The sequence below is a fragment of the Phaseolus vulgaris genome, chromosome 9 (assembly GCF_000499845.2).
Source record: "Phaseolus vulgaris cultivar G19833 chromosome 9, P. vulgaris v2.0, whole genome shotgun sequence".
Classification (NCBI taxonomy): Eukaryota; Viridiplantae; Streptophyta; class Magnoliopsida; order Fabales; family Fabaceae; genus Phaseolus; species Phaseolus vulgaris.
The window spans coordinates 10,714,256-10,726,197 of record NC_023751.2 but is presented as its reverse complement, the minus strand read 5'-3'; the positions used below and the strand labels follow the sequence as shown (position 1 = coordinate 10,726,197).

Genomic DNA, 11,942 nt, shown 5'->3' with positions numbered 1-11,942 from the left:
TTAAGAAGCCCAATATTGTTTTATTATTTGAAATGCCGTGAAGACGGTGCACCGTCGTTGCCTAAGCGCAAATTCCCAAACCAACATCTGGCTGGAGGTTGAAATGAAACGAAATGGACGTGGGAAGGTTGAACTAAAGAGTAAGACTAAATTAACAATTTAGTTTTTAAAATAATATTATACTATTAATAGATGAAAGAATAATAAATGTGATAATAGATGTAATGAAAAAAGGAAAAAAAAAAGATAGAACAAAGTGAAAATATGAAGTAAGTGAAATGGAGATTTTTTCCATTAATAAACAAAAATGTGAAGTTAACCTGAAGTTGTTACTGCTCGCTATAAACATTGTTTCGCTTCCGATATCTGAATTTCCTACAAAGAGAAAGACATTGGCTACCCTCAAACAAAACGCGATCATTTCTCTCTTCTCCACTCACCGTTGCATCGGAACAGTCTCCACTGATCCGTCATGGACAACTCCGGTTCGTTCTCACTCTCCTTTCTCTTGCTTACGTACATAGCTCTTTTATTCTCTTTCACTCTCAATTCAGTTACTTCGTTTTGGGAATCCCTTTCATGTTTTCAGTTCGAATCTAACCACAAAACCTCGTTGTTTCACCTGTTGCGAGTTCTCGTTTCCCACGCTTCAATTTGGGGCGTAATCACACGGATTCGACGTTTCTGTGTGCTGTGCTTACAATTCCCGCGGCTTGTTTTTGCTTTCGTAATGGATTTTGTTTCTTATTTTGTTAGGGCTTTAGAGACCTAATCGATCTATGCCCGGTTGTTAAGTCGGTAGCTGTGTAAGATGAGGTTTGAGAGGGCTTGTTTATGGAGAATCTACATGATCCGCTAATCCTATTCGAAATCTAGCCGTGTAGCTATGTTTGAAATTACTTTGTTAAAAAAATAACTTGAACCGAATTTGTGTGATGTAAGTGAGGAGCTGTGTGTGTGAATTCTGAGAGGTTTGTTTATGTGCAACCTTGCTTTTATTGTTTTTGTTTCTGTTTCCCCCTTTTTTGGTTTACTTCTCTACTTACTTTGATATGGATTGTGAGTGAGTGAAACTATGCAAAAAAAACAAAATCTTATAGCTTGTTTTGAACTTTGATCACCTAACGCTAGCCATCTATTGTATATCTTGAATCAAAGGCTGCAGTTTGACTCACGTCTATACCCTTTGGATACACGCATTTAATGAGTTTCATAATGTATCTTTTATCAATTGGCTAGTTCCTGCACTTCAACTGGTTCAATGAAATAGTTATATAAAGAGTCTAAAAAATAGGTATATTTGATATTTTGTATTATTTTGACCTTTTTAGGAATGGATCCAGTGGATTATGGGACTGTTCTGTTTTTGAAAACAAAAAATTTGTGGAGTACATTGATCTTTAGTGAACCTGTGCTGAGGTGTTGCAATTTGACTGGTTAATGCATCTAGCAGGGAATTCTCAAGATGTGGTTGTGCCACCAGTTGAAGGTGTTGCAGGAGGTGGTACCGCTTATGGGTGGAATGATGGTGGCACACTTGGCTTGAATGTCAAGGGACCAGTTGACCCAACAGAAATTCCGACTAGGGACCTAGTGCATGTATGGTGCATGCCAAACACAGCAAATGTTGGACCTCAAGATATGGCCAGACATCTGGAGCCTGTTAGTATTTTTGTTGTATCTCATTGTGGTGGCAAATATTCCTATTCATCTTCCAGTAAAAGTCTTAGTGTTTTATTTTAATAATTCGTGTATACACAACTACATGTTTCTGGTTAGCATGACCTCGTGTTTGCCGTTTATGAATAGTAACTGCATTATAGTTATAGTTATTATTTCACATTTTGTCAAGGGTGTTATCCACTTGCAAATTGACTCTTCCCAATTACATGCTTGACTGACAGCATATGATGCATGCCTCAAAATGGTTTGTATTATATTGATAATTAATGCACTGAGTTTGGCACGGCAGTTTTAAATTCTAAGAACTTGCGGTTATGATTATAATTTTGACAATCAGACACAAGAGTTCACTTTTAGAACCAAAAGTTCTTTACCCTTGATTTGTGGTTGGAGTTTTATGTATAAAAAAGTTGTAGAATCATATTGGAATTAAGAAATTTTATAAATCCTGAAACATTTGCTATTTTGCTTGACATTAGAGTTTTTGCTTAATGTCAGATAAATCTACTGGCGGCTAGAAATGAGAGGGAGAGTGTGCAAATAGCTATCCGACCAAAGGTTTCATGGGCTGGTTCTATTGCTGCAGGGACTGTGCAGATTCAGTGCAATGACCTATGCTCCACATCTGGAGACAGGTTGGAGTTTTTCATATTGTATGGAACAAATACATGATTTACTTCCATTTTATGCTGACATCAGTTTTGGCAGACTGATTGTTGGGCAGTCACTACTGTTGCGACGGGTGGTGCCCATTTTAGGTGTACCAGATGCTCTTGTTCCTGTTGAGCTTCCAGTCAGTCAAATAAACCTGTTTCCTGGGTACTTGTCTGATTTATGTTCTCTTGAGTTCTAGTGCTGTGTGCAAAAGTTGCTGGATGGTTGACTGCTTTTTCAGTTTTCACTGTTTTTGGCATTCTTTTGCTTCTTTAGGGAGACTACTGCTCTTTGGATATCTATTGATGTTCCTAGTTCTCAACCTCCAGGACAATATGAAGGAGAGATTGTCATTACTGCCATAAAAGCAGATGCAGAGTGAGCCCTTTTCTTTTCCTTCACTTCTGATTTTGTGTTACACATAATTTTGTAATTTCTGTTTATCAACTTTGTCAACTTTACCCACTGCACAGATCTCCTGCTCAAAGTTTAAGCAAGGTTGAGAAACATCAATTGTATAGGGACCTAAAGGGATGTCTTGATGTTATCGAGCCTATCGATGGGAAACCATTAGAAGAAGTGGTGGGTTTTTTTTATCACTGTTCCTCATTTTGATACTCTTGTTGACCTTGATGCCATTATGGTTTTTTTTTTATCTAAGCATATTGTGTTTAGGTTGAAAGGGTGAAATCTGCAACTACATCTTTAAGAAGGATTCTCGTGTCCCCATCATTTTCTGAATTCATTTCAGATAATGGACCAGTAGACATAATGGATGAGGATGCCATTTCAAATCTCTCCCTACGGGTGAAGTTAAATCTGACTGTTTGGGAATTTGTACTTCCTGAAACTCCCTCGCTCCCTGCTGTATTTGGTGTATCCTCTACCCATAAAAGGCCAAAGATTTAAATCCAGATGATTATATTTACCTTTTTGTAATGTTTGGGGTCATGTACACACACATGCACATTCTTATTTATAATGAGGAAATGATGTAGTAACAGAGAAAAAATTTAATAACTAATAATGAGGATTATTTACCAAGATATTTCCCCATTTAATATAATAAACTTATATTTCTTAACAGTTTGTAGAGAACGTAACTGGCACTTATATTTCATTCACTGTTGCACTTTGGACCTATATCTTTGTGAAATTAGGAATTAGAAAAGTTTATCTGTTGCAAACTTGTTTTTTACCTTTATTACACCAGATATCTGATACTGTAATTGAGGATCGATTTGGTGTTCAACAAGGGACAGCTGAGTGGTATGAGGCATTGGATCAACATTTCAAATGGCTTCTTCAATATAGAATCAGCCCTTATTTTTGTAAATGGGCTGATGGTATGCGTGTTTTGACATACACATCTCCATGGCCAGGTATTTTTATGCGGCAATAAGTTTGACAGAATCAATTCCAAAAAGAGAATTAATATGGGATTGCTGAAACTTCCTCACTTCTTGCCATTGTAGCGGATCATCCAAAGTCAGATGAATATTTTTCAGATCCACGGTTGGCAGCATATGCTGTACCATATAAACAAGTAATCTCCGGGTATACAGTCAGTTGTTTCCGTTTGCTTCTATCAGGTATATTTGCAATGAAAACTGATGAGATTCAACCCATCTGTTGATGTGCCACAGTAATGATGCGGCGAAGGATTACTTGCAGAAACAAGTTGAGATATTGAGAACCAAGGCTCACTGGAGAAAAGCTTACTTTTACTTGTGGGATGAGGTATAGACATGTGTGCTATTGTTTTGCAATAATATAAAATGTTCTTCTCTAGGATGACATCTTAGTTTAGATAGACCTTTATTCTATCTCTGGATTTGATAGTGCTGTTTAAGAAAAATAAAAACAGGCAAGTGACTCTTTCTGTAGTTATTGGTTAATTATTTTCATGCTTTTCTGTCTAATAATTCTTTTTAATAGCTTCCTTATATTTTTACTGCCTCGTTAGTATAGCTATGTACCAGGTCCAGCATGCTATGACCCTGATCAGCTGTTTTTGTTTTCATAATTTTTCCAGCCACTGAACTTGGAACAATATGATTCCGTTCGCAATATGGCTAGTGAGATTCATGCGTATGCTCCAGATGCTCGTATTTTAACTACTTACTATTGTGGTATGTATTATATATCTTAAATTATCATAAGCTAATCTCTACAGTCTTATGTGGGGATTACATGATAATTTCTCTCCCTTAGGATGTATTTTTTTTATTGTTTCTCATCTTGGCAATGAGGCTTGGTTTATTTAACAAAATGCACTTCTCATAATTTTTTTTTTATCAGCATGCACTTCTCATAATAACAGCAAAATTTTTACATGGCTGCATTTCTGTCAGTAATTATAATTTATTTCATGAATTAGTTAATTGTGTAGTTGGAGTTAGTATCATCCAGGTGCTCTCTACAGTTATTGGATCTATAAATAGTTTTGCCTGGGTAAATCTGTGGGTGTTCGTATATATTACTTAATTAAAAAACAAAACATATATTCTCATTTAGGGCGAATTTAATCTTGTTAGACTTTAGGTAGAATGGTATAAAGTGTTTACAGGCACATTCTTGGGGTTTAATATTTGACAACCCCAATTTTTTATACAACCACATTACAACTCCCAATACTATTATTTTAATACTTTTTTATATCATTTAATTACAAATTTACCCTTTATTACATATATTTATTTCTAAACCTATCACATCAAAGGTTGTATACAACTCCAAGAGTTGTCAACCTATCATTTTCCTTAATATTTTACCTGTTGCTAAATCATATTGGTTGACAATTTCTGACTTTGTTCAGATAGTATTTGACAGTATCTGATAAAAGTATTGTGACTGTGACCTGGGAAAATAAATGACACAATCTGTATGTGTTTATTTATATGATTCCAATCAGAAATATGCTTTGTTGATTATTGTTTTTGCTGCATGTTTCTGATGACTGTGAAACATACTTCACAATTAATTCATATATTGTTTGACTCTGTTAATCCGCCTAGTTGGTTCATTTTAACTTCTACAGTTGAATTTTCTTTTTCCTGTTGTAATTATCTTATTGTGTGATTATTGTTTTATGTAGGACCAAATGATGCACCTCTTGCATCTACTCCATTTGAGGCTTTTGTTAAAGTTCCAAGTTTTTTGCGTCCTCATAATCAAATTTATTGTACAAGGTATTGCTCTATTCTGACCTTTGCCTATCCAGAGTTTAGTACACTATTTAATGTGTAACTTTGAGCTATTTACTATTTGCTTAACTTTGCTTATTTTTGACCAAGGGTATGTCAAAAGTAATATTGAAAGTTATCCTTTTCATTTCAGAGGTACTCTTGGCATTGGCATATACTTTGATGTACTGTTTTCATGTGTTTATGATTTTTTTCTGGATTTCCTATGTTGATTTCATTATTCGGTTTTTTACCTACTTTAGGGCATAAGGAGTTACATTTTTTAGGTCTTGTTCCTGTTTACATTGATCGCAGTTGTGTTTGATTTACACTATTTTTGCTTTCTGATGCATAATCCTTCTCATATAGTGAATTGGTATTGAACATGAGTGAACGACATTCTAGACACATTCTACATTTGTTTTCCAAAATTGGTATTGATATTTAGTACATTTTTCTGTCCTCACTTTCTGGAATAATTTCAAGTTGCGACCAGATGCTCATGAAATTTACTGATGTAGTGAGACTCTGTTTGTGGTGATGCAATTTTTGGAATTCCAATTGAAGCAATTTTCAGGATCTTATATATAGTCAACTATGATTCACGGATACTATATGTATATTGGATATGATATATACCGAATACAGCAACATGTTTATCCTAAAAATAACAGGATAAGATATGTGCAAGATACCTGGATAAAAGTTCATAGAAGCAGATAATAAATGTATAACTGCAGTAGTGCAAATCAAAATTAAAAACACATTTCTTAGGCAATATTGAAATAAAAATTATAAATCATGTCATCATATTACTTTCTGTTAGTTACATATAGGAATAACACTATCAGTCTATACTTTTTTAAAATGATTTATGAAGAGAACGATTTTTATCTTTGGTTTATGAAGAGACTATATTTCTTTGTTTCTGTATTACACACACTGATATGTTTCTTGTTAAATGAATATAAATGCACTTAAAAAGTGTGGACACTTCATCAACACAAATGGGTAAAGTATCCAAAAGTATCAAAATTGGATATGTGAAACAAATAAAAGTATTAGTGTTTTTTATTGGTTTGGATACTTCATCTGTGTATATCGATGAAGTATCATAAAGTAATGGTAAATATAGATACATGAAGCAAATTGAGTTATTGGTGCTTCATGGATAGTTAATGACATTAAAATGTTCTTTCATAATAAACAGATTGCTAATATTTGTTGAAGGACTTCGTTGTGAAAATTGGTTGTCTTGTGGTTTGGGTGAGAGCTATTGTGCCCTCTGGGGACTGCTGACCACCTTCATATTTTGGAAGCCTTTGTTATGTGGATCAATTCATTTCTATATGCATTGTGAGTTAAACTTCAGTTAGGTTACTGAACTATAGTGTTATTTTTTGGATACCTTGACGGGTTTATTTCTCAGGTCTCATTTTTTGTGCCCTTGGAAGAAATCATTCTTGCCATGTTGAAAATAAGATAGGGAAGAAAGAAAAACAGAAGCCTTCTATCGTTAGGCATGCTAAGTAATTGAATATGTTTTTGCAGTGAATGGGTTCTGGGCAATCGGGAAGATCTGGTTAAGGATATTATTGCTGAATTACAACCAGAGAATGGTGAGGTAATATTATAATTTCATTGTTTTTCCAAAGTTGTTATTTGGTTTGTGCACTAAATATCTGCTGGGGTGGTTGATACTTACTGTGTACCGCATCAATGCTGGTAGTAGAACAAAATCTCGTAAACACAAGTAAGCACTCTTATTTGGTATATATTTTTCATAATAATGGCCGAGTCTACCTGTGTACTATGAGGCTCAGCTCTAAGTTCCTTATGTTTTTCCTCGTTGTCTGCCATGATCTGGATTTTGGAAACAACGCTAGCATCAACTTTACGTTTTAGGATAGATTCTTATATTCTTGTTATTGTGACTTTGACCTGCTTCCAAGTCTATTTCCTTAAAATTTCAGTGTATTAATTGTTAAGACCAAGGCTCAGGTTGCATTATTTAAGGGAGTCATTGTGCTTTGTTATGTATCACAGGATATAGCCCCTATACCTCTCACTCTCACCTGTGATCATTACATCTAGTATTCTCTCAAGTTAATTATGAATTTGTGATGTATAAATAATCATTAAAGATGTTGGGTACCTGTAGTGACCGGAAAAACGTTAAAATAAATTAACAAAATGGGAATTGTCACTGAAGTTTATTTATTACAGGAAAACATACTAAATATCGTTTCAAAACCTAGTCTTAGGAACCATACTTTGACTCCAGTAGTTTATCATGCATAGGAAAGTTACTAGCTTCTTAGGAAGGTAATTCTAAAATAATTAAATGTACAAAATGGAAATATCAACAATTTGAAACAAGTGAAAAAATATGAATATTCTTTTAACGAACTCTTATTCCTAAATATATATATATATTCCCAAGGGCAATGAGGAAATCAAAGTTATATAATAACCATAAAGTAAGTGGATCCAAAAGGGACACTAACAACGACCTACATTATTATTTTAAATATTGAAAGTTATTCACGCTATCCAAAGAGAAAATACTGGTAGATCCCATGTAGTTATTTAAATTTTTGTACTTAATATGTATATGGAATCAAAGAATTTTGACATACTTAGTTTTTACCTTTTTAGTCATCATTTATAAAAACAAATAAAATTTGCTAAGTTTAATTAATTTAGATAAACCTTTAACCTGGACTTAAATCTGATCACATAGACAAGGATGGTATTAGAATAACAGGCTAGGTGGTAAGGCGTGGAAAATAGGCGAACGGGTGAGGTAGAAGAAAGAATGAGGGCAATAAAAAACAAAATTTGATTACGGATTTTAGTATATATTTGATTGGGTTGTTATGTTGTGCACTTGTCTTTTTATTCTCAACATATCTCCTTTTTTATTCCACTTCAATTTCTGTTTTTGTACTGTTTCCCTCCTATCTCTCTTTTTCTGATCAATTCATTCTTATTTTAGTAATAATTCTAACTAAACAAGGAGAAATGGTGGTGGATTTTGCTACAGGAGTGGTGGACTTATGTCTGTATGGGACCGTCAGATCCTCATCCAAATTGGCATCTTGGAATGCGAGGTACCCAACACCGTGCTGTTATGTGGCGTGTGTGGAAAGAGGGTGGCACAGGATTTTTGTACTGGGGGGCCAACTGCTATGAGAAGGCAACTGTAGCCAGTGCAGAGGTGACTGAATAGCTTTTTATGCTATCTTCTAAAATATGGAGCTGTTAGAACTTGTTATACTGCATTGATAATTTGACTATTTTTTGACAATCAAAATAATTTTTTGGATGCAGATAAAATTCAGGCATGGTCTCCCCCCTGGAGATGGAGTCCTATACTATCCTGGTGAGGTGTTCTCAATTTCTCATCAGCCAGTGGCTTCTCTTAGACTCGAGCGCATACTTAATGGCTTGCAGGTAAAACTTTTTATCATCTTTTCTTTGTAACTTTGTAAGTTATTGTTGTATTTTGAAGGAATGTCACAGCCTCCTTATTTAGTTGGTTTTCCCATCTCTGTTTCTTGCCTGAAGATCTGTATTCATGGCATGTTCTGGAATAAAGCTGCAAGTGTTTTTCTCTTCTGCATTCTGATCTGAGATTCCGTTTTCCTTGACTGTTATTTAGGACATCGAGTACCTTAGACTATATGCTTCAAGATACGGTAGGGATGAAAGTATTGCACTTCTGGAGAGGACGGGAGTGTACTTTGGTCCTGAGCGTTACACATTTGAGCACATGCCAATTGATGCAATGAGAGGGCAAATATTTAATGCCTGCCGTTCATGAATTGGGTAGTTATGGATGCTGCTTGACCGAGTGGTTGAGTGGTTCATTTGTTTATAGCTGGAAAGTTCAACCTTCAGTATCTTAAATATCTAACTTTATAAGATGCGATTGGCATAGTGATCGAATGAGGTCCTTAAAATATCACACACACGTACTGTTCAATTTGAACTAGTAGATACAAATGTGCATATGAAACATATGAAACGAACTTAGATGAGAAAATCTGTTGTTCATATGTGCCTTATGTGCCTTTTGAGAGTAGATAGGATCATAATCTACTACGGTTAATGTTGCAGTGTGAAGATAGTATATGTATTTTGACTTACCTATTTTAACATGCTTGATAGACATTTTAAATTGTTACTGTAAACTAGTTGAACTAACAAGAGAAATGGCTATTAATATAATTATTATTAGATGAACATAGTCCGTAGAATTCATATTCATCAATAATAGAGTACTAATATTGAAGGTCAGGTATGTTAGCAATCTTTACCTGTATAGAGTTTGTCTATTTTTGTTTCTTCCAATGTATCTTTTAAAGTTGGTTGTGTTCATGTATTTTTGGAGGTGGGACTGAAGAGGATAAAATTGATTGCCTTCCAGTTAGATCTTTTATGCAGGGAGGCTATAAGGGCTAGAGACTAGGATGGATTTAGATAAGTTTTTTTTTATGTTCTTATTGTCAACATTTTCATATTATTAAAATTATTATATGTAGGATTTCTTTAAATGATGTCTTTTCTATGAAGTTATATCCTTAAGAACATGTGGTACTAGCATGACAGTGAAAAACGCCTATGAATTGATTGTCTTTGTCGTCTTTTATGTTGAGCTAAAGATAATGAAAAACTTATATCAACTTTTTTATATTACTATTTTCAAAATTTTCATTTTATCTAAGTGATGAGGGTATTTTTTTTCAATAATGAATAATTTTGATTAAATATCTATTATAAAATTTAAAAAAAAATCATGAATATCATTTTGTTATATATAAAAACACCAATAGAGGAGTATCTGATAACAAAATATTAAATTGTACCTGTTTTGAAAATATTTTTTTTATTATTTGAAAAATACATTAACACGGTGTCCCTCTTATCCATAGCATTGCTAGGGTCAATTAAATATTATTATTTTATTTATATTAATTTTTTATCAAGAAATATAATATATATTATTAAAAAAATTTATTAGGTTGACACAATTTATATATTTACTACTCAATTAAATATATTATTATTTTATTTTAAAATTTTATTGACATTAATTTTTATTAAAATAATATAATATTTTATTATTAAAAATTATAAAGTGAAGTAAGAGAAAAAAACTAATATGAGATAAACTTTTCTATTTTCTTATAGAATAAAACCGATTGTTTTTTGTTTACCCTTTCAACCTTTATAAAGATAATAAAGATTATGTTCTATAACTTAATAGAGTTTATATTCTATAACTGCTTTTTTTAAGTACTCTTTTATCATTTTTTATCCTGATAAACATTTAATTCTATTATTTACTTACAATAAAAAATTGTACATATAATAAAAGGAATCTATACTTTATACAAAAGATTGTTTTTCTTTTTCTTGTCCACTTCTATAAAGACAATTAATAGAGATTGTGTCATGTAACCACTTCTTATTTAATATACTCTTTTATCATTTTTATTCTTGTAAACATAACTAATTCTATTGTTATTATAATAAAAAATTACATATATTATAAAATTTAATAAAAATATAACTATTGTATGTATATTTTTATTTAAATAGTTATTATAATAATAAATAACTTTTTAAGTATATATTATTGTAATAAAAGATGGATGTACATGTATGTACACATGTGTTACCCTTAATATGGATTAAGATTATATAACTTTAGGTTTAACATATTAAGTTGGTGGTGTATGTCAAAATGGTATAAAATTGTTAATGCATTCATATTTTTTCTTGGTAAAAATCAATACGTTAAACAAATCACATTTTAGATGTATTTTAAAATAATAACAATAATAATTTATTGATATTTTATTACAAATAAATTAATGTTTAAATTGAGAAAGAGATATCTTTTATATAGATGAAAAAAAGAGGTGAACTAGTTTATATAACGAGAGAATGGATAAACTATATTCTATAAAAAAATTAATAATAAAATACTAAATACATCTTATATAATTTGATATTTTTAAGTACTTATCTAGAAAGTTGATGGGATGATATGATGATGATGAGATACAGCTGTAAGGTGTGGTGGGTTTTGGGACCCTTGGCTTGCTTGCAGTTTGCATAATAATGTCAAAAGGAAAAAATATAATGATTTTGAGTTTGATGATCTTTTTGGCTGCTCTTCTCTTCTTTCTCTTCAATTCAACCCTTTTTTCATTTCATCAATTGATTTGAACTGCCAATGCCTCTCCTCATCATTACTATATATCTTAATTATTCTTAATTATTTATACCAATCATACAACTTACAACAATATACTCTTTTCTTATGTAAAAATTTAAATTAATTAATTATCATATGTTATTTTAAACTTTAAGATTCATTAGTTTTGTTTTTAACTTTGATACCTATAC

The 11,942-nt window shown here is 32.3% G+C and overlaps 1 protein-coding gene across 3 annotated transcripts; it reads left to right on the top strand.

Annotated features, from left to right (window-relative positions):
* Nucleotides 1–37: 37 nt before the first annotated feature.
* On the top strand, nucleotides 38–9,718 carry LOC137820113 (uncharacterized). 3 transcript variants are annotated; one of them, XM_068623940.1, is made up of 16 exons: nucleotides 38–485; nucleotides 1,454–1,662; nucleotides 2,182–2,318; nucleotides 2,392–2,502; nucleotides 2,614–2,715; nucleotides 2,811–2,919; nucleotides 3,013–3,213; nucleotides 3,551–3,719; nucleotides 3,813–3,894; nucleotides 3,984–4,077; nucleotides 4,373–4,469; nucleotides 5,435–5,528; nucleotides 7,074–7,146; nucleotides 8,569–8,742; nucleotides 8,856–8,978; nucleotides 9,187–9,718. In XM_068623940.1, the coding sequence occupies exons 1-16, from the start codon at nucleotides 473–475 to the stop codon at nucleotides 9,346–9,348; spliced, it is 1,950 nt and encodes a 649-aa protein (XP_068480041.1). In that variant the 5' UTR covers nucleotides 38–472; the 3' UTR covers nucleotides 9,349–9,718. The 3 variants fall into 3 exon arrangements, with proteins under 3 accessions (XP_068480041.1, XP_068480042.1, XP_068480040.1); XM_068623941.1 differs by having other exon boundaries at nucleotides 304–485; nucleotides 1,332–1,662; XM_068623939.1 differs by having other exon boundaries at nucleotides 324–485; nucleotides 1,451–1,662.
* Nucleotides 9,719–11,942: the final 2,224 nt, after the last annotated feature.

Coding starts and splice junctions, on each gene's coding strand:
- LOC137820113 (XM_068623939.1), top strand. Junction 2,503..2,613: donor CAAATAAACCTGTTTCCTGG/GTACTTGTCTGA, acceptor TTGCTTCTTTAG/GGAGACTACTGCTCTTTGGA. Junction 4,078..4,372: donor ACTTTTACTTGTGGGATGAG/GTATAGACATGT, acceptor TAATTTTTCCAG/CCACTGAACTTGGAACAATA.